This window comes from Thermobia domestica, chromosome 2 (assembly GCF_964235325.1).
Source record: "Thermobia domestica chromosome 2, izTheDome1.hap1.1, whole genome shotgun sequence".
Taxonomy (NCBI): domain Eukaryota; kingdom Metazoa; phylum Arthropoda; class Insecta; order Zygentoma; family Lepismatidae; genus Thermobia; species Thermobia domestica.
In genome coordinates, this window is record NC_137455.1 from 119214749 (window position 1) to 119237783 (window position 23035).

The 23035-nt window shown below is 36.6% G+C and overlaps 2 protein-coding genes across 2 annotated transcripts in view; both read left to right on the top strand.

Annotated features, from left to right (window-relative positions):
• The window catches only part of LOC145675054 (trafficking protein particle complex subunit 2-like protein), a 29076-nt gene extending 27355 nt beyond the window's left edge, over positions 1–1721 (top strand). Inside the window, exon 5 of the mRNA XM_081745421.1 lies at positions 1300–1721. Within this exon, the coding sequence (XP_081601547.1) occupies positions 1300–1345 (46 nt within the window). The 3' untranslated portion in view covers positions 1346–1721. The remainder of the gene's footprint in view (positions 1–1299) is intronic.
• Positions 1722–18884: 17163 nt separating this feature from the next.
• LOC145679149 (histone-lysine N-methyltransferase SETMAR-like) lies at positions 18885–19190 on the top strand. The gene has a single exon (XM_081749740.1). It carries the CDS (start codon positions 18885–18887, stop codon positions 19188–19190), a length of 306 nt encoding a protein of 101 aa, XP_081605866.1.
• The last annotated feature ends 3845 nt before the right edge of the window (positions 19191–23035 follow it).

Consider the following 23035-nt stretch of genomic DNA (forward strand, 5'->3'; position numbering starts at 1 on the left):
AGACTATGAGCTATGACTGAAGTTCAAAGTATTGTTTCAAATTTTCGCGTCTCATACTAAAATTTTGTTTATCACTATTCCCAAATTTAAAGAATACCTCTCTCGATATACCTGTCTTAGAATTAATAATATAATTACATGTTGTAGTTAGGTCTCAATTAGGTCAATTGTTTACCTTAGCAGAACTAACTATTGTCTAGAAACGTGTTATTTGATAACTTCCACAAATTTTGAAAAGGAAATGAAAGATACTGATCCAGTGTTTAAGAAACGTAATAGTTTTTCTTGTTTTGAAGCTTCCATGGGTAAATATCTTGCCGGTAAAATAATATCCTTATCATTTTCAAGCTACACTACGATTCTTAATCCAAACTTTGTAGTTAAGATCATTTGGCTAGCTAAGATATATTCTATAAGGTATATTCTGTTGTAAATCAGTAATCTTGGTAAATAATTTCATCACATCACGTGAGTTTAGAAACTCTAGACAAGTAGCAAAGATGACGTTATGAAGAATACTATCTTGAATGATGATGCAAAACTGATGACGTTGCATTACCATGTTTTGACGTGTACTATTGCATCATGATAAAGTGTTGCCAGATGTTTTTGTTCTAAACAGTTCCGGTTCTTTATCAATGAGTGCACAAACTTAAAAATTTGAAACCAAAATTTTCCAAACAAAAAATTTCTTGAAACAAATTTTTAAACAAAAAAATCAAACAAAATTTTGAAACGAAAAAGGGGCGCAAAATTTTGGTGGGGCGCCAAAAGTTAGGCTAAGTCATGCGAGTACTACTTATATATATATATATATATATATATATATATATATATAAAGAAGGTATATCATAAAAAGCAACTTGACTTTTGGGTGCTATGTGTTTTATTATTACTGATCACTGCAGAGTAAATAATTTCTTTAATTTATTAATTTATCTTAAATGATGTGGTTAGCTGCAGAGCCTACCTATTCCGAGATATATCCTTGCTTTTCCGTTAATAGTAATAATAAAAAGAACTTGTTAATAGTATGTTTCTCAACAGTGCAGCATAGTCAAAGACCATCGCTGATGTAATGTTATATGTCCTTCAAGCATATGACAACTGAACCATACTAATGAACTAGGTGTACCAAGTAGTTTTCGTAACACTATTCTAGACTTTATTTATTGTTAAGTATATACCCAATTAGAGGTAGAAAGTTTATTTTTTTAAGATCGTAGCTTCCGTATGTATATGTTTTTCAATTTTGTATACCTGTTTTTAAATCTATATATTTTATTTCGTCTGTTACAGAAATTTTGACAACATTGTAAGAAATATTATGACAGGAAATACCTGAACCTGCAGAGAAAGGGTTTTAGTTGTTGATTTGGAACTAACTTTGTGATGCTTGCTCTGTGTATATGTGCCGTGATTGATTATTGTTTATTTATACGGTTGAAGACATCTGTCCTAAGCATTCCATGAGTAAACATGCAAGAAATTGTTATTATATTATATTATATTAACTTTTTAATTATTAATTGATTTTCAAATATTGTAAATAATTGTACAGGAACGGTGCATTTCATTAATTATAGGTTGGTGATTTTGTATTGATCATTTTGTTCGTGATTAAAGATTTTTCTTTCGCATGTAATTTGCTATTGAATGTTAAACTTCTATGACAATTTCTGTGAAATAAACTGTTTAGGTTGAACGTTTTTGATACATTATATTTTTCTCTCTTTTACTTTGTAACATCTTACTAAAATATTGTTACTTGTTTCAACTATATGTACATTTTTACCAATTTGTCTGAAACAGAGTGTTTATTCCGTGTTCTACTTTTCTCTTCAAATTTAATTTTCAAACAGATGTAATATTTACAGGTAATAAATGAGTGAATGAGTAGGGGGGGTTTAATAGAGGCGTCAGCATCGAGGCTATATGTCCCCGTCATGAGTATTTACAGGTAGTAGCAGCGCATGTAATACCAATTAAAAATTCTACAACGCTTCAATCCATCTAGCAATGCAATAAGCATCATTCATTATACTTTTTATTTAGTATTAGCTGTTCAGAACTACTCTAAATACTAGGTTTGCGGAGTGTTTCAAAACTTCTTCATAAAAGTATTTTCACTTTTTTTAAAGTTTCTTCAACAAAAAATATTTAGTTAAAAGCCTTGCAACAAATTTAATGATACTTTAAAATATATAATCTTAATGCTTAAACTTCATGAAAAACCTGTTATCACAAGCAGAAAAATCCATTGACACTGACTGTTTATAAGTTGAAGAAAAATAATATACAGGGCGTCTTAGAAGAAGGTTTTATGGTTTGTTCTGATGTAAACATACATACAAATTTCTATAACGGCCTTTGCAAATTTTGCGAAACGCAACGCATAAAATACAATAAGCAATTATAATCTCTATGCCAAATATCGCAAACGAAAACTCAAAATACTGCGGTGCGTTGACGAAACCGTTGAATGTGGCCTTAAGTCACAGTAGATACAGAGATAAAGCTGTTTGAAATGTCATAAAAAGTCACTGAATCCTCATCAAAGAAAAATGTGTGAGTGTGAATAATGCTAATACCTAATACTTAACACTTGTCATTCCTCTCGTGTCTGTCTGCGTACGTAGCGGAGCGGCGAGTGTTAACCATAGGAATCCGCGTTACTCACAGACTAAAATGTTTTCCTTTTGTAGTAACGATTGTAATGATTTAAGTTGACAACTACGTTGTTTCAATTTAATTATTTCAAAATAGGACAAGACCTTAACTATATTCTGATTTGACCATTAATATTTGTATCTTACTGCAGTATAACGATGGAGTGTAACTAAGTAACGATTTAGTTACAACTTAAACTAAATTATTTTAGTTTAATTATGTGAAAATGGATAGTATGACCCTTGAACATGTACGTGCTCCGCTATTTGTTATTACACGCAAGACAATGACCGTAACCTATTTAGATTTGAACATTAATTTTTGAACTATCGCAAGTTTGTAGGTGGGCAAACTAAAATAAATAAAAACAAGTGAAGAATTACAACTTTTTATTAAGAACAATTTTAACGGATAATGTACAGCGAGCCGAAGGCTTCATGGGAACACCTATTAGGGTTAAAGAATGAAAAATGCCTTACATTGTGAATTAATTTTAGAATAGTGTTACACTCTGCATGATTACATTGACTATCACAACGTACATGTGTATACACTCCGCGCATCGTGTTTCTGAATCAGTTGGTTATTGACAGTCAAAGCAAGAGACTGCGTATTCTGAGTAAAAGTACTCGTATATGCGCGTAACAAATGAGAATGAAGAATTTGAAACATCGTTCGGTAATTAAATTTTACGTAAAGGGGTTAGAAGTTTAGCATCCCTTTTCATCACCAAAGCCATATGAAACGTGGACCTACAGTTCAGCGTGGGTTCCGAATCACATGAGCTCCCACCGGGAATCTGGCACAGATCTCTCGAACGGAAAGCGCGTTCGCTAACCTGACAATCACGTGGGAGCTCTAGAGAAGGAAAGGAACCAAAGGTAATTTCTGGAAAAATGCTTGCAGTATATGATGATAGTGGCTCTGCTTATTGTCAAGGAATTTGTCAGAATAAGCCCCTGTTGATGACTCGGACCAGAAATGACTCAACATTGGAGGACCTGATTATGAAAGATGGTCTTCTGACAGTGCATGTTATATAAGCCATGAAATAGTTATACGTTATACCACGAAATAGTGCACGTTTTAAATGTGGCAGTTTCGTCTATCATTTGATGATGTCACAAGTAAGTTAATGATGGGTACTTCGAATGTTAATAGTAAATCGGGAAGCTTTATCACCGTTGCAATATTAGTATGCAAAATTTGCTCTTTGTAACTATATATATATACAGGGTGGTGCAAAATTCCGTTTACAACGGTTGAAAGAAGAATCTACACATGAAAACAAACAAAAAAAAGTATGTGACATTTTGTTAATTCGGCGTCATTTCTGTGTTACAAGTTGTCAGAAAGGGCGGCAAAACGACGTGTGACTCCTCATTGCGGACAAAGGAAAGGCAACAGCAAGCAGTTCCAGTTGAGAGAAAGTAATGCCTGAGTGACACAACAGTGTCACAGGCAGAGCAGTAGGGATGTGGCGAAAGGAATTTCTCAAAAGATGTTACTGATGTACACCAGGAGTGATCAGTGGCACTACCGCAGGGACCAAGGGACACTTGCCCCCAAGAAGAAACTTGTTCTCCGAAAGAAAAAAATTGTGTACTGGAGTACATTGATAATGCTAGCAAGGTGTTACCCAACCATAACACAGTCAACCCCACCCCCAGACAACCAATGCCAATGAAAGATCGTGAGTTTTGCCGAAATCGTTTGCGAGTGAGAGCCATGGGAAAGTCAGTTCGTACTGGCAAAACTCACGAGTAGCAGTAGGGTGAGAAGGAATGAAAATATACATGGGTAAAAGAAAAACAGAGAAAGTCATACCTGAAGAAAACAATACTGTAAACACTTGTGCGTATAGAACTCACCAAAGGAACGGCCAAATCCTCGGGTAAATGATGGAGGAAAACGTTGGAAAAACGCACACAGTGACAGGTAAACAGTAGTAGTCACAATAGTAAGGCGAAATCTAATAGCGAATGTATGACCCAGTGCAGCATATAGCTTCATTCATGTTCGTGACAAAAGTGTCAAGCCACAATCATTACAAACCACGTTCAATCGAGGCAGGTCATAGGCATACTATCGAGCATGGAATAACCACAAATACGATTGGAGTATCAAACGTGGGGAGCAAGGAACAATCGTGTCATAGTGGACGATATTCCCACAAACACTCCACAGTTCAATGCAGAAATAGGTAAACACTACTACTGTGTCTTGAGCACGTACGCATCTCATATACATTGTTGAAACTCCGCCATTCACGTCCATACAGAGATGACGTCAGCGAAGTAAGGAGTTTCTGGTACGAGCAAAGTAGTGCTCTCAAACGGGTCGGGTCAGTTCACTTTGGCCAACTGAATTTAGGTTGAGCTTAAACTCGGCTGGAGTCGAAAGTTGCTGTTTTTCATTTGCTGCCTAATTAAAAATAGCAATTTTCAATTGATTTTCATAGAAACCATAAATTATTTTGAACACTTGCAGCTAGTGTTTTTATGGTAAATGCTTATTTTTGTACTTGTGTGTATTTTAATTTTTAAATGTGGAAGATCGATTTTACCAATCGACTGTAATATTATCTACGCCAATATGGAGTCTGGATTTAGAACAAAACTAGAAGTTGTTAAGCAAGGCCAAAAGAAAGATTGGATATGGACGACTAAGCCCAAGAGGGGCCGCGGTGGCTCAGTGGTAGAGAATTCATCTCTGGTGCGTGGTGTTCAAGGTTCAATCCCAGCTTGTGCTAAGTGGGCTTTGCGGTGGAGAAACGCCGTGTAGTGGGTTTTCTCGGGGTTCTGTTTCCTCCCACTTTCTTCATTCCATCATTTCATTCATTTCTCATGGTCACCATCTCCCTTAGCCTCGGTGCAGAATCGAGGGACCTTAAACTGAATATTTCATGTTATTTCACCAAGCCCAAGAACATCGATACAAGAACAAGATAAAGATTGGATATGCAAGACGAAGTGCATAGTAATCTTGCTCTTGGCCTTGCTTTGGTGATCACCAAGTAGCAATGAGCATATTTTCTTGATTTCCGTATAGTATGAAAGACCATAATCAAAATCACACTTTGTCTTCATTTGTACCGATGAGACTAGCATTCTTGGCTCTTGTATAGCATGAAAGACCACCAAGACTACGAAATGCAGGACCAAGACTTGACTGTGCAAGACAAAAAATAAGACGCAGTATTGATGACCAAGACCCAGGGTGCGAATTGTTTTAATTTCATTTGTTGGGCTGAAAGTGATGAAATAAAATAAGCACTTTATAATTAATTATCATACTGTATTTTTAAATTTTCAATTACAAAATTCATATTGTGTATCTTACTTGCAACTATATATACTGTAAAATACGTTTTAATTACCGAGAAAGAAAAATCAAAGTGGCGCGGATCCCAGAATCATAAGAACGTATTTTGGAATGAAAATTGAAGGGTTGGAAAAATCACAGGTGTTCTCCCTTTTCTTCAACCCTTATCATTGTAGTTAAACGATTTACTTTTGTCTCCGCCAAGAGACTCTTGCTACTGTCTTACGAGACCCCCTGCCTTCCGAGGAGGTGAGAACACTGACCTTGAAGAAAAATTTCGTCACATAGAACTAAAGCAAGAAAAAAAATTCTCCCACGTCGGACAGTTATAAAAAGAAATAACCCAACCTCAAAAGTGCCAAATATTCCTTAAGATGCATATACAAATCCCCCGCTTGATCTAGCTAGTTGTTAATATATAAGACTTCGGTACACGTGGCCCGGGTTTAATTTCCAATGGTAGTGCATTTTGGCGTTCACCCGGTGTCGTGATGTAGTGCTCTCAAACGGGTCGGGTTGACCCGATCTTAGTCGGGTCATCGGGTCGGGTCGGTCTTCAATCCGACCCGTTGAAAGCATTAGAGCAAACAGATCTTCAGTTGGCGTCGGAGTCTCATACACCAATCGTTTCCTTCAACATCTTGATACCAGCTAAACATAAACTGCGTCTTTTACGTTTGTGTATACGTACATTGTTTGATCGGGAAATATGTTTCTACGTATTCGTAATGCATCATTTGTTTTCTGTGTGGAATCAAATAATAAATAAGTATGAGGGGAGCGTTTTACTTCATCAAATACATCGATGATATGTTTACTTTGTCGTGGCATGATTTTTCTGGCTAAATATTGAGTTTGCAATTTGTCACGTGGATTTACTATAATATAATGTGCATTTAAACTAATATCACATGCAGTAACAGAGCGTGAAGTTTAGAAATGGGTAGGCTGAAATTAGATTCGTCGCTAGAGGGTGGCTAGGAGGGACCCAGTCCCCTCAAACTTGCAATTGTTTGTTTTATGTATAAATGAGTGTAAAGTGAATTCAAGTTACCGCTTCTCCCCACAAAAAAAAAAGATCCCGCCCTTATTAAAACGATCACGTCTTATTGTTCTAACTGCGGACCTGGCTGTAATGCTTGATAGAAAAATGTTAATTCATTCAATATGTTCATCATATAATGCAAGAAATTGTATAAGAGTGGTTCTGCTTCATATTCTCCTTACATATACGGTTCCAATTTATTAGACAGTCAATAGATTGCTAAAAAATTCCAATCAATTATTTAAAGAATGTAACAAATGAAGTAATAAGAATTTCATATACTGTTTCAAAGAAACAAATAAAACCGGGTAGATGGCTTTATTAATTGTAAATTCCCGAAATCATATACACAAACTTAACCACTTCACCCATAACAACACATATCAGCATACTACTGGAAACCGGTGGAGCAGGAGTTCATAGTTAATTGATGATTTTTACAGAAAAAGCTACTTTTAGATTGAAAGTATAAAAAAAAGAAACTATATCTCATCTGAGTATACTATCAATCTTCGAAAAACTTACAAATAGCAACGCAACGCAACGCAAAAAATACAAGCAATTATAACTGCTATGGCAATAATCACCAACTAAAATGTAAATTTTACGCTGTGATAACGCAAACCAGCACGCAATAAGGTCCCTGATACGAGTATATTAATACTATTCATAATAACATTTTTATTCTCTTTTTTTGGTCAAAACTTGTTACTGAATGCGAGCTTTTAAATTTTTCATAGTCTCTGTTCTGTAGTTTCTTACAAGAAGGCGTCCTGTCGCTTTTGTTTTCCCAAACACCCGAAAGGCTAGTCTTTCGTCACCATTCGTACACTTTCGTTGCATCGTGTTGATTTGTGTATTGCTTAAATAGTTTTCGTCTGCTGAGGATGGCGGGAAACTGATTGTCACCTTCCCATTCTTCTAATTCCATGAGAAAAGCGGAAGGTTAGCGGCCGATAGCCTTCAATGCGTTCTTGCAGAAGCTTCGCTTCAACTCGCTTGATGTTTAAACAGCGCATTATAAAATAAATCCATTTTAATAAAATTAATTGTATCAGTATCCAAAAGCAACATTTCAGGCTGATTTATAAATAAATGGATAGGCTAAGTCTTATAGCCTTAATGGACGCTACGTCCCTGATCACGTGCATATTTTCCTTTTGGAAATAAATTTTGCACTACAAATATTACAGTTAATTTTTTATGATGTGCATATTTTGTAAATAAATTTGCAACATCACCATTGGTTTCAGACATTAAATCATCTAATATTAATAATGAATTTCCTTCAATGTGAAAAGTATTCATATCTGGAATTCCCTCTACGAAACAAAAATTTGCACGGGAATCTAAGTGTGGTATTACTGCACCATAACACCATACAATTTGACGAAATGTAGTAAATATATGTTCACGTTCCTTAAGTAAACAATTTACAAAACTAGTTTTACCAACCCTTGAAGGACCAGCAATTAAAATGGTAGAGGGATGATTAAACTTGAACATCTCGTTATCAAGTGAATGCATAAAATAGAAAGCTCACCTTTTACACATTCACTCATTCAACAAATTAAAATGACTATCATATTAAAGCTTGAAATGACTAGATTAAAAAGTGAGTATGCATTGCATACGATCCAATAAATAATGAGCTTCAATGTGAAGCGATCCGTCGAAGATTCGCATTTGGCCTTCGTGGGTCAAACATTAAGTGTCTTCGTAACCGTATGGTATGGTTTTAGTCTTTTGTATGTCATGTAAAAGAATATCGTCTTCGCCATCAATTCGTTTACGTTTTTTGTTAACCATACGGTGTGTTTTGGTTTCTCGTCTTGAAAAAATTTGGAACCCACGTTTCCGGATAATACTTATAGGATTTTCAATCACTACAGATTCGATTTCTTCTCGCTCTAGCGCATAGAAGCTCTCAAAATTAATTTTTCAGAGGTTCTATGGTTCAGTGTTATTCCCCGAATTTTGTAAATGTGCCGAATTTCCCCTGAGGCATTTCTAAGCCTCATAAATAATTTTTGGGTCCTGAAGCTATCACAATGATAAATTCCCATCCCTCATCTACTTCATCCGTTAAATGCCCAAGATAATTACCGAACTGTAACACTGGTTCCTCATCTTTTCGCTGTAAAACATAATACTGTCAGTATCACAGTAAAGTACACGTTCAGGTCCTACAGCAGTCAGAAGGTCATAAAGTTTAAGTCTGGCCCACGAAGTAATAAATGCGGCCAAGACGACATTGGAAAATCCTAATGGGGTGTTATCAATTTCCAAGTCCTTGTAGTTCATTAGAAAATGCCTATCACCGACTGGAATCACTGAATGAACTTCATATCTTGCCAACGAAAGGTACCTAAGAAACTGCTGAGTTTAGGATTGCACACTGCATTGTGTCCGGGCGTTGACCCCATTTCCCATACAGTGAACTAAGATATAATTTCGCTGTAGCGCGCAATTCGGGGTTCTTCCTTATCATAGTTTAATTTAATGCCTTCATGGGCATAATATTCATCGATATATTTCTTTTTGTCTTCTTCAGTTTGGCATGATGCAGGAAAACCTAGGGCTTCCTTCTTCATTTGAAGAAAGGAGTTCACGTAATTCCCGAATAAATCACCTGAATTCCCTTCTTCTGAATCCATGAGTTCGAACTCCCAAATTTCATGAATATCGATTATCTTATAACCTTTTTTAAGAGCAAGGTGTAGCCCTGGAGTACAAAATGTACTTGTTATTGCGCAATCCATTCCTTCATGTGTACATTCCCCTACAAATTCATTTCCTTCTTCCATACATGTCCGGCACAGTCCAAAAACTAAGCGTCCACCTGCCACATATGGGAGAATAGGAAAATACATATCTTTTGAAGGCATGATGGTACATTTCACTAACCCATGAGAATTTTCCACTTCTGGAAAATCAGGCCCCTCTGAATCTTAGGCATCCCAACCGGCATTGACCTACGTGCCATTACAAAGGATAATCGAAATATCGAATGACCTCATTAACCTTGCAATTAACATATAATCGAAAGACTTCAGTACGACCACCATGATACGCCATTCTTGGAAATAGGATCCGCTAGATGTTTACAATGTTCTTTAATGAACTTTTGTAAATCTTTATCTGTCTCCACCATATTGTCCAAAGTACATTCCCAGATCTCGTGTAACTTTACACCAAGATCTTGAATGTATTCTCGATGAGTCATGGTTTGTTCTTACCGTCTTGCATACGTATTGCAAGGATCCTGAGAACCATGAATAATTTCATCACGGTTGTTAGGAATACATGAAACACCCGTGGAAATTACAGCCATAAAATTCATACGCTGTATTCGTACTTGGATCATATCCGTCAACCCTGTGTTTACCGAAGCGTACCTCTGGGCCAGTACCACAGTACTCGATATTCCTTCCAAGTTGATGTTCAACATATTTTAATCACAAGAGTGCTTTCGCACTTTGTCGCTCATTATGTTGAAATCCCTTTGGGGGAATTACCGCAATGGTATTCTCCGGTAAGTACAGGGTACGGTATGCTTTCACACTTAACCCTGCAACCGTAGAGCAAGCGATAAAATATTGGAGACCATTAGTGTTCTCTTCTATGATACTAAATTTGATCTATGATATCATTTTCACAGTAAGCCAACATTTCATTTTGGAGATCATACTCCTCGACACTTGCAGCACGTTCTTAGTGCCAGGCGATTAGTTGTTGTCTTTCTTCCATGCTTCGCGAGTCAGGGTCAAAATATTCAAGAGCGGGAACCGGACCTACATAATTTTTATTTTCCAAAGTGTTAAATATGGGAAATCTCCCTTCTTCAAATTTCCTAATAGGCCTAAAGTTTTAGGTATATTTGATAATTTAATTCCAAGGAACAAATACGCGTCACGGAAGAAGAATCTATTTGCAATATTAATACAAAATATTTTTTGACCCTGTATCAGAACATCAAGAATAATATGCTGCTTCTTAATTAGATTTCTTAGGCAGAAAATACCATCAAATCTGCTAGAGTTGTGCGCTAAAACTACTATGAGCTGAAACACTGGACGCGCCATTAAAACGTATTTAATAAAGTCATCCATTGTTTTAAAAGAAAAGGATCGATTTCCATTTTTATCACCACAAAAGTTGCAGGGATCATTCAAAAATTAACTCATACAGTATGAACATGTATGTCTGCTACAAATCAGGGCTATTTCATGTTTACTCTCACCACTCTAATCTTCCGGCATTAACATCGTTTCAATATCATATGCAATGTACATAAACCTTTTGATATATGTAGGCTTCAATTTTTGCACATAGCATTGACAATTAGGTTCTACGTGAACCTTACACATGGCAAAAAATGTTCACCACACTTGTGCGCAACTTTTCGAAGTCTACTGTCAGTCATGCGATTACAGTCGGGACAAAGCTTTACATAATGACATTCACTAAAGCCAGCTTTATTACGTCCCAAATGATTATTAAAACATTCACCCTCACTAAACTTTCTATTACATGCATCACATTTGATTTTTCGTAATGTCGGGTTTTTATAATGCTGCTTATTGCAATCCAAACACCTGAATTCGCACTTATGATTACGTAAGCGTTCATCGTATGCTTCCAAACACTTCGTACGATATTTTCTATTTTCTAAAAAGGATATAATGCACTTAATTGGTGGAAATGGCCAACTGTAACACCTCTTTCATAAAAAATATACATTTGTTTTGGAGCAGGATTTCCAGGGACATGTATCTTATATTGATGACCATTGGCGGATTCATCTCTTTCATAAACAACAATTTGATACTTTCCTGAAAAATATTTCTGGAAAGTATCAAGATTATTTAAATCGCAAGCATTTTTGCTTTAACAACATTTGCATTCCTACAGAGTCGCTCTGCCTTACTTTTCCAAACTTGATCATCTCTTTAGATTATATAGTGTTTCTAGTTCCTTCATATTTCTCCAAATACCAAACAATACTCTTAGGCAAGCAGAGCATGTCAGATGCGTTAATATAAACAAGATGGCGGGTGAGAACCTTTTCCATGTCTTCATAACGCGGCATTACAATAATTCTTAATCCCTTGCCCGCATACGTTTTTAACTATATGAAACCGGAATTGTAGCTCATTTCAGAGCATGAATTCTTCATTGGAATTTAGTATGTTTTCCAATGAAGTTAAAATGACCTCAGCACTTAAATCGCTCTGCCTTCTCCACGAAATATACGCTGGCTTTTTGTTTCAACTGTTCGAGCTATCGATACAGAGACCAACGTAATCTGCTCGAGCCTCAGTGAGAACCTCGACTAAAGCAAAGTTTACCAAATTCTTAATATATCCTTACGGATTTTGTATATTGTGTTCACCGGTAGAGCGAACAGCGATTTCTCTTCCACGAAGATTAAAATTCGTGAAATCTTTTGTGCTGTCTCTTACGATTTCGTTGTTATCATCGTCTGATTTTTAAAATTGTTTGTGACCAACTTGGCCGCGCCTGTGCGACACATTTCCATGAGATGGTCCTACTTGTGAAGATACTGACCGGTAACCAATAGTATCCCGTGAACATAGCACATCTGGATAAACATTGTTTACAGCAATTGTCCGTTGTGTTATTTGAGCAGGTTGAACTGCATCGATACACAACTCTTCTAAAAACTTTCCCAGCATCTCCATATAATCATCATTATTATCAACGGAATTTTGAATATATTGATGTTCAGCATCATCAACAATCATTCTGTCATCCATCATATTACCCAAATTTGAATTTCCTTGGGGGATATTGACTACGGAATTGTTACACAATAATGATGCTGCTGCAACATTACGTTGAGCCAACACAAAACGCGAGCCATACTGATAAAATTCAGATACCTCTTTATCATTTACTCTATCAAGTTGCCCTTCTCCTCTATGAAAATGATGAATAAACCTCTCCTGCGCTAGATGATACATGTTCTCCCATCTGAAAAATCTTGCAGAAAATAAATCTAACATCTGCAGAGGAAAACTATTCATGTATTCAAAACATATATTGAAAACTTCATTAGAGGCAAAATACTGGTGTAATAATGAGAGCAAATACTCACACCTTTCACTCCCTCTATGGCCCTCATGTTGGAGTTTAACGATCTTCTCCTATGCTGCCAGGACTCTTTCAACATTATGAAGACCCTTCAATTCTTGGAAGAGGGTTTCGTCCACCACATTGAACTCTAAGTTGAAGAACTCCATCTGTAATTAGGAATTGAGTTTCTTCTTAATATGGACATAATAATAATAATAATAATAACAATTTTAGTGTCTGTGTATGTCTGTTAATACAATCACTTCGACTTCAATATCTTCTTGTTTAACACAATAATTTCTTATGTAGTCAGATAACTTTTCAATATTTTCTTATGTGCAATACTAAGATGAATAAATAATATGAAATAATTTAAATTTGAGGAAGTAATGAAAATACGTCATGCAAGTAACCTCGTCAGCATTCAAATGATTACAATTGTACAACACAGTATATATACATTACAAAGTATGACGTCACAAAAATATGTAGTGTTCAAGACAAGTTTCAGCATGTTACGCAAAGGAAAGGAGGATATCAAAACCATGCCGCCTGCAGTGGGAGGAGATATCAAAGTCATGCTGCCTGCAGTGGGAGGGGAGACCAAAGGCATGCCGCCAGCAGTGGGAGAGGAAATGAAAGAAATACCGCTTCAGTAGGCGAGGAAAAAAGTTCTGGCGACTGAGTGGAAAATAAAAGCAAAGTTAAACACCTTCAATGGGAAAGGAAATCAAAGGAATGCTGACTGAGTGGGAAAGGAATTCAAAGTTATGCCGACTGAGTGGGAGAGGAAGACTAAGTCATGACGCCTACAGTGTAATTGAAAGGGTGTGAGAAAACCTTACATAGGCATCTTTCTTTTGAATGTTAGTGAAAATATTAAATTAATATGTTGAAAATCATCATATGAACTCCAAAAAATAAAGAAAAGAAAAAGTGAACATGTCCGTCTGGACATCAGTAATAAGAATATTTAAATGGTATACTGAAAATCATCATAGGAACTGTGGTATACTGGGAAAAAATGAAGAAAAGAAAAAGTGAACATGTCCGTCTGGACATCAGTAATAAGAATATTTAAATAGTATACTGAAAATCAACATAGGGACTGTGGAATACCGGAAAAACAAAAATTAAGAAAAAGTGAACATGTACCTCTGGACATCAGTAATAAGAATATTTAAATAGTATACTGAAAATCAACAAAGAGACTGTGGAAAACTGAAAAAACCAAAAATAAAGAAAAGAAAAAAGTGAAGACGTGCATCTGGGCATCAGTAATAAGAATATTAAATTAGTATACTGAAAATCAGCATAGGGACTGGAAAACTGAAAAACAAAAAATGAAAAAAGAAAAAGTGAACATGTCCGTCTGGACATCAGTAATGAGAATATTTAAATAGTATACTGAAATTAACATAGGGACTGTGGAATATTGGAAAAACAAAATGAAAAAAGAAAAAGTGAACATGTCCGTCTGGACATCAGTAATAAAAATATTTAAATAGTATACTGAAATCAACATGGAGACTGGAATACTGGGAAAACAAAAAAAAGAAATGAAAAAAAGTGAACATGTTCGTCTCGACATCAGTAATAAGAATATTTAATAGTATACTGAAAATCAACATAGGGACTCCAGGAAATAGGAAAAACAATGTTCTAATCTTAATAAACGAAAAATTTTAATAATACTGGGGGAATTTTTCATTTTAGTTTATCGGTTATCTACAGATACTTCCGTCAACATTTTATTACAAGTTCCCGTAAAAGTTTATAGTTTACATTGATGCATTCACGTTTGCACTCTGTTATTTTTCTTTTCTTAGTACCACATAATACGTAACTATATCTTCTGCACATCCAATTTATTAATATTTAGCTTTTGCGCATGAAAATGTCATAATTTGTGCGTGGTCCGAAAATGTAGCCGATTCTTAAGATTGGCTGCTAACTAACATACTATACTTATTGCGCAAACAAGATATGCACTGTTAGCTACCGCGGAGAAAAAGGCACTAATTTCAGCATGGCGGGAAAATGTACACGTTCATCTTAACATTGCTAATTAAGATATAATATACCTACTGCGCAAACATGTCACGTACTGTTAACCACCACGCAGAAAAATACACTAATTTTTGCATGGCGGGAAAATGTACACGAGCACCTAAATAGTGACTGTCAAGCACTACGCAAATATAGCGTGTATTATCAGATAGTGTATGTCTTGCGTACAAAAACAACTAATACTACATATTATATGTATATGGAAATCATTACTGATCTCTTGCGTACGGCAACGGAGTATGGATACCATACGTTAATCAATGGAATCTACATATGTTGCCTGAGCATTACTGTTCCTCGCATAACATGTACCTGTCCGGGTGCGTCACATTATAATGTTCGCGTTTTCGCCTGCGTCCGGGCGCGTTTTCCATTCGCACACCCCGCGTCGCGCCGCGTTTCCGCCACCGGGCACCCGCGTTGCCGCAACCGAATATGATTACGTATTCACATCTAAGGCAATTTCTTACTTGTGCAAACAAATATCTTTTACGCAGAACCCGTTATATAAGTGAAAAACTGTGTATACTCAATTGATTAAAATTGAAATTGTGTATAGGCATAATACATATGACAATATCACATATAAAAACATGTCTACCAATGCACAACACAAAACAATACAAGAGCACATACATACAGATGCTTACCAATGCACACAATGCAACACGACACAGAAACTCATACATACGCAAAACTATGAGAATACACAACCACACATACAGACATGCACATGTACACACACTCTAATGCTTCACCACATACATACGCAAACCTAGAATTATGAACTGCCAAACATAGAAACATAGGTACATACAGGTAAAAGGTTGTCTACCATCGCATAGGATAATGCATGAACACACATACAGACATTCACATGTACACACGCTCTAATGCTTCACCACATACAATCACATTCATACGCAGACCCATAATAATGCACAATCATGCATAGAAACATACGTACATGCACAGACGGATGCTCACCAATGCACACAATGCAACACGACACATAAAAACACAACAATGCACCAGCACACACAGACGAGTGCATACCAATGCACAGAATATTACAAGACTGTACACACCACAAGAACAATACATCAACACAGATTGATGTCTAATGCACAACGAAAAGGATAATGCACCATTACACACACATCACATACATACGTAAAGCCACAGTAATACATCAGCAAACATAAACGGATGCCTACCAATGTCTACAAAGGCATGCACATGTACAAACACGATAATGCAGCACTACACACATCGCATATATACGCAAAGCCACAGTAACACAGCAGCAAACAAAACGGATGACTACAATGTCTACAAAGACATGCATATGTACAAACACGATAATGCACTACCACACACACCTCGTAGATACGCAAAGCCACAGTAATACAGCAGCAAACACAAAACGGATGACTACAACGTCTTCAAAGACATGCATGTGTACACACATGTTAATGCACCACCAGACACATCACATACATAGGCAAAACCATAATAATACAACAGCAAACACCAAACGGATGGCTACAACGACTACGAAGGCATGCATGTGTACACACATGTTAATGCGCCACCACACACACACACATACACAGAGAGAGATGTCTATCAACGCACAGACGCATGTATATGTACATAAATTCAAAGCTACAAAGACCCAGTCACACAAAACAACCGATAGACAGACATACTTGTAAATAGATGGCATACAAACATATATACATACAAATACAGGTTCCGAGCACGTACATTTATACATATATACACATATACAAATATATATATATATAAACATAAACCGAAAAAGATAGTCAGGTGCCCTCAAATAATGGTTTAACATCAAAACTTCGTACAAAATATGCTACAAACTTCTCTTTGATACCCCTTTCCTCCCCTTCCTCATTACACAGTTTCACTCATCATAAAGGGAAATGGCATGAGATAACTCAAGATGTGTATTTTTGGGACATAAAACTGACAGATATCATTTACATGTATGTAAGATACAAATATAGCAGTCACAATACCGTAAAAATGTCTTACTATGCTCCTAAAATGAGTATAGAATGTTTTTCTCTCTTTCATGAATATTTAATCTTTCTAGCCTATTTTTTTTAAAAAAGAAAAATATTCCGATGAATGAATACTCTTTCCATTTTATTCTATTAAAACAGGAAAACTTCCTTTTTACTACCTGCAGTCATAAAAACATCACTTTTCAACAATCCTTCATTCAAGGGGATTCCAGCCAGGAATGAAGAAGAAAAATAGGACAACAATAACATAACAAGAAACCGGGTACAAACGTTCATTCACTTCTTCCTAACCCAAAAGGAGGGAAACCTGCCAAATTCATTGACAACTTCGTAGCCCGGAAAGGGATGGAAAGAGGCCTTGTTCATTCAAGAACAGGTCATTCATGATTTTATACTATAAGTCTGTTTTTTATTCTTCTGCGTAGTAAACCAATATCTCATTCAGAACTTGGAAGATTACCTGAGAGTTCAAGAAGGAGAAAGTATACCTTCTACGGGATTATGTGTTCCTAGTTTATAAAATCGAAAAGATGCCTTATTTCGTATATATTTTAGCATAGAATGAATAAAATTAACATAATTAATTCCATTTTTAATTTTTTATCAATTCCAAATAATTTTAACATCTCAATGGATCATAATACAAAAATTCAGACATATATTCCTCTCATAATACTAAACTTCTCTTATAAAAGTACGTATTTACATTGAAAAAACTGTTAAGTTATGATTCTATCAATTATATTTCCAATACAAGAGTTCAAACACCGGTACCTACAAACGATAAGTGTGTTTACTACAGTATTATTCAATTTCTCAATCGAACGTATAATAACTATTTGCTTTCTTTGCTAAGGGTGGCACGGTGGCTCAGTGATAGAGCGCTTACTCTGGTGCAAAGAGTTCATCGTGCAATCTTCTGAGCAATCAATTAGCGTTCTCACGTTTCCACACACTTTCATTAACTTAAAACTTTAGTTTATAATCTGATTTAATATGTTAGCCTCCTCACCATTAAAACCGTGGGACATTAAACTGATCAACTTCATTTCGTTTTGCTTTCCTACTATTAAACAATCACTATATTTACTTTCATTTATTTCAAGCGAATTCCAAGTCGCAACAATTTTGAGTTTATCATTCCATTAAACAACAAGGATATATCAACCGTAAAATCCATATCACATAAGCTTCCACCGGAAATCAAACCCGTGTCTCCCCTCATACAATCAAGTGCTGTTCACGCTAAAACATATAACCAAATACTCAATGATTCAAAAATATGTCTGCTAAGAGAAGCAATTCCCTCCCTATGTCCACATTTCAAATGCATAAAAATAATACAAGGTTGTCCCAAAAGTTCGTAAACACATTCAAAAACTTGAAATTTTATGCAATTGTTAAGTGTTTTGTGTATTTATATCGTGATAGTGGTGCTCTTCATTTGTGTATTCCAGATGGCAATTGATAAAATGGAACTGCGAGTTTTGATTCGCTACTGCTGGAAGCAAGGACTCTCAACCAGAAAAGCTGCAGAAGAGATTTGTGCTGCCGAAGGTGAAGGAACAATTGCATACGCTGCGATCTGAAAGTGGTACAAGCGTTTCGAGTCAGGCATCATGAGCCTTGAAGATAAGCCTCGTTCCGGACAGCCGTTAAAGTTGGATGATGGAGAGTTGCAAACCAGGTTAGACATTGTGCCTTCAGAGACCACTCGGGAATTGACTGCTGAGCTACGAGTTGGCAAATCGACAATTCACCGACACTCGAAGCAACTTGATTTTGTTCACAAAAAGCCGCGCCAAGATCCGCACGAACTCAGCGAAGAACAAGCCAACAAACGAGTTGAAATTTGCCGTCAATTGCTCTGTAATCCATTGGACGACCGTTTTTGGAAGCGTATTGCGATATCGGACGAGAAATGAGTCTATCTGGTCCAGCACAATCGAGACAAGCGATGGGTTAAGAAAGGGCAAGAAACACCGTCAGTTCCAAAACAAGATCGCTTCGGCAAGAAAATCATGTTGTGCGTGTGGTGGAACTTTGAAGGAATCGTGCATTTTGAGTTGGTTCCGAATGGTCGTGCTGTCAATGCCGAACTTTACTGTCAGCAACTGGAGCGGGTCTACGACAAGTTGAAGCAAACGTACCCGACTCTGATCAACCGAAAACACGCGTTGATTCAGCATTACAGTGCAACACACCGCCAGGAAGACCAAAGACAAGTTTGCAGAGCTGGACGGCGTTGAAGTTTTGTCACATCCTGCATACAGTCCGGACTGTGCTCCATCAGATTACGGCCTTTTCCGCTCAATGCAACACTTTCTGAAGGGCCGCCGATTTGAATCGTTTGATGAAGTCGCGGAAGCGTGTCAAGAATTCTTTAAAACGAAGCCGGCTGTATGGTACTTTGACCAGATCCTAATGTTTGCAGTTCGATGGCAGACAGTCTTAGAACATGATGGTCTTTATTTTGAGGAATAATGTTTGGTATGCAAATACTTGGCGAATAAAATGTCAATTGTTAGCAAGTGTTTACGAACTTTTGGGACAACCTTGTAAATATTCTTACCTTAATGATGAACTAATCACAGGAACAATGAATATATCACCAACAATGAAGTAATGTGTAGAAATCAAACAAATAAAGTCAATCACAACAAGTAAAATCACACAAATAATATCAATCAGCCAAGAATCACTCACTCAAACAAACAGAGATCAACTCCGAACGGGATACTAGTTCAATAATAAGATGTTTGTCTCTCTTCATAACAATTTTTATAAACACATATTCCCGCCAAAACAAGTTTGCGAATTTCGGCCCCCCTCCCATCCGCCTTTGCGCTGAAATATGGAATTCCGCCAGCGTCTCTCTTTCCAGCGGTCTTAAAGCAATAAAACAAAGATTTCTTTAGTTTCGTTTCAAGGATAAGTGACGTTGTAAATCCGTATAGTACCTCAATATATTCTTTACAAAAACTCAAGAAAAACAAAATTCATGTAACAAAAAGAAAAGGTTTTTCAAACGTTATAAAGATTTTAAGAAAAAACAACTTAACTGTTTCGTAAAAAAGGGGCAATACATGGTCCTTTCAAAGTTCTATATCCTCTGTTCCTTTTTTTCTATAAAACAGCGAAACAAAATGAGTAAAAACTTTCTTGAAGGATTCCTAGAATGCACTCTCAACAAAACTCTCTATAAAGCAGTTAAAAAAAAACAAAAAACAAAATATGTCTTTAAAACACGAAAAAGGTGTTTAAAATGTTCTAAACATCTTTTAAAACACACACAAAAATCATGTTTTAAACATTTTGAACAGTTTAAAACACGATTTTAAACATATTTCAAAATCAGGTAATAACTTATTTAAAGATTTCTTGCTCTTTACTAGCAACCTGTGATATTATTCTACTTCTTTAACAACTGGTTCTGTATATATACATACATATCGTTATATATACATCCTCATGGCGTTGTTAAGGCTCTATATATGTATTTTACATTTAAAATTGCAACCGGGTGTTTCTGACTGCCGTATACGATTGTCCGATTATCACCCTAGTTCTTCGCGCGCACAGTCATTCGAAGAACTGAAAACGTACTCTGTACACAAACAGTTTATGGTTGTGAACTCGGAAAGCCTGGTACTTCTGCTTGTCAAGGTCAAAAAGTGGGAGAAAAAAGAATGTGTAAAATGTAAAGAGGCTGCAACAGTGACTGATACTTGTAAGAAACATATTCATTTGTAGTTCGTGCACATTCCGCCTGTAGCGCAACGTATATTGTAACTGTATAACTCTTATACACGCTTGTAGGTCTATTGGCGTATGTGACGACCGAAACTATGCTGTCAGCTCAAACTGCGATAAGACACTGCTCTGCTGCTTTGGATTTTCTTTTCTCTCCTTTGTCATTTTTGAGACATTTGTCATTTGTCTCTCATTTGTCATACTCGTCACTAACAGCACCACGGTTTTCACGAAAGAAATACAGGTGGGAGTCTAGAAAGTGAACTTTAAGGGAAATGTTGCAACCCATTTCTTTGAATGATTGCAGGAAATCACTCACAATTTCACGGTAATTTGGGGCTTTCTTGTTTCCTAATCTCTGTTAAACATTTAAATGAACACCAAGCTGCTTTCTCAACCAGAGTTAAGAGATCCTCAAATTTTTGGTCACGAATCAAACATCTTATTTGGGGGTCTAAAAAAATCTCTAGCGTCACTAACCCGAGGAAATTTTTCCTTGAGGTAACAAAATCCTGCATTACTTTTGTCCATTGCCTTAACAAAGTTTTTGAAGAGCCCCAACATTATGTGAAGAGGAGCTAGACTTATCAGGGCTCACCAGTGAGGAATAAACAGCCTTCTACTGTCCAGGAGTTAATACATGCGTTGGCCATTCCTTCTTGATGTAATGTTCCGCTTTGTTCCTGCTGTCCCATTCGCAGAGGAAACGACAATATTTCATATAACCAAGCTGCAAACCCATTAACAAAGAAATGACTTTTAAATCACAGCAAACGGTCCACTTGTATTTCTCATACTGAATTTTTTCTAACACTATTTCGATGTTTTCATAGGTTTCCTTCATATTAGTTGCATAAGCCAAAGACACTGAAGGAAATTTGTTGCCATTGTGCAAAAGGACAGCCTTAAAACTAGTTTTCGAAGAGTCAATAAACAATCTGTACTTATATGTGCATGTCCGAGTGTATCCATCACAGGACAGACATTATTAAAATACACTAAATCATTTTCTTGAGAATAGTAGTTTTGAAACTCTGTATGAAGGTATCGAAAAATACACACTTTAGTGTCACGATGGAGCAGATTCCAGCCTTTAAGTCTAGAAGCAAGAAGTTCTGTCTGTATCTTGGAGAGTTTTAAATCCCGTACGAGGTCATTTAGTTCATTCTGATTTATCAGATGGGGATCTAATGTTGATGTGATTCCTACATAAGTAGGATCATCTTCTTCATTTGGAACTTCAGTAGTTGCCTCAAGTACGCAATCCTCATTTACCGTAAGATGAGAATGAGGTACTGGTACAGGCAATTCTGCACTGTATGGAACTGGCCTAATTGCTGATGGCAAATTAGCGTACTGTACTGTGTGCTTAGATTTACTGGTTATTTCTTTATCTGTGTCATACAAAAGTAGCAGTCTGAAGAATGATCTTTTGTTTCCCTCCAGCTCATCGGTACTGCGAAGTTCATGTTTCGTTCACCATTTGCCCACCCAGTCGAGGTGCGAAATTCTTATCTTGGTCTCCTACACAACAACCAAAATATAACTGATAACACTTCCTCACAAGTGGAGTAAAACATCGACGTTGCGATTTAAATGTCAGCTCCCCACATACATAACAGAAATTGTCCGGTTGATTTACACACTTCCTCGGCATCTTGTATTCTGTAAGGTATCACACACACATACACACAGGAATCTACACTCCATCAAATTCCCAGAAAATCCCTCTAGAAATTCCCTCGTACAAAAATGGCGACATTATGTACACATCATTGAAAATATGTTTTATTGGAAGTCCAATGAGGTATAAACCGTGATATATTGTAATTTTCGTGGAAATTATATGTGTTGAAAACCGACCCAATCCGACCCGTGACTCGAATTGATTGACCCGAGTGACCCGACTCGTAATCCGACCCGACAATCTGACCCGATTGACTCGACCTGACATCCCGACCCGTGCTGGCCCGATTGACCCGACCCGTGACTCGAATTCACTGACCCGACCCGACAA

Coding starts and splice junctions, on each gene's coding strand:
- LOC145679149 (XM_081749740.1), top strand. CDS start 18,885: ATGAGCCTTGAAGATAAGCCTCGTTCCGGACAGCCGTTAAAGTTGGAT.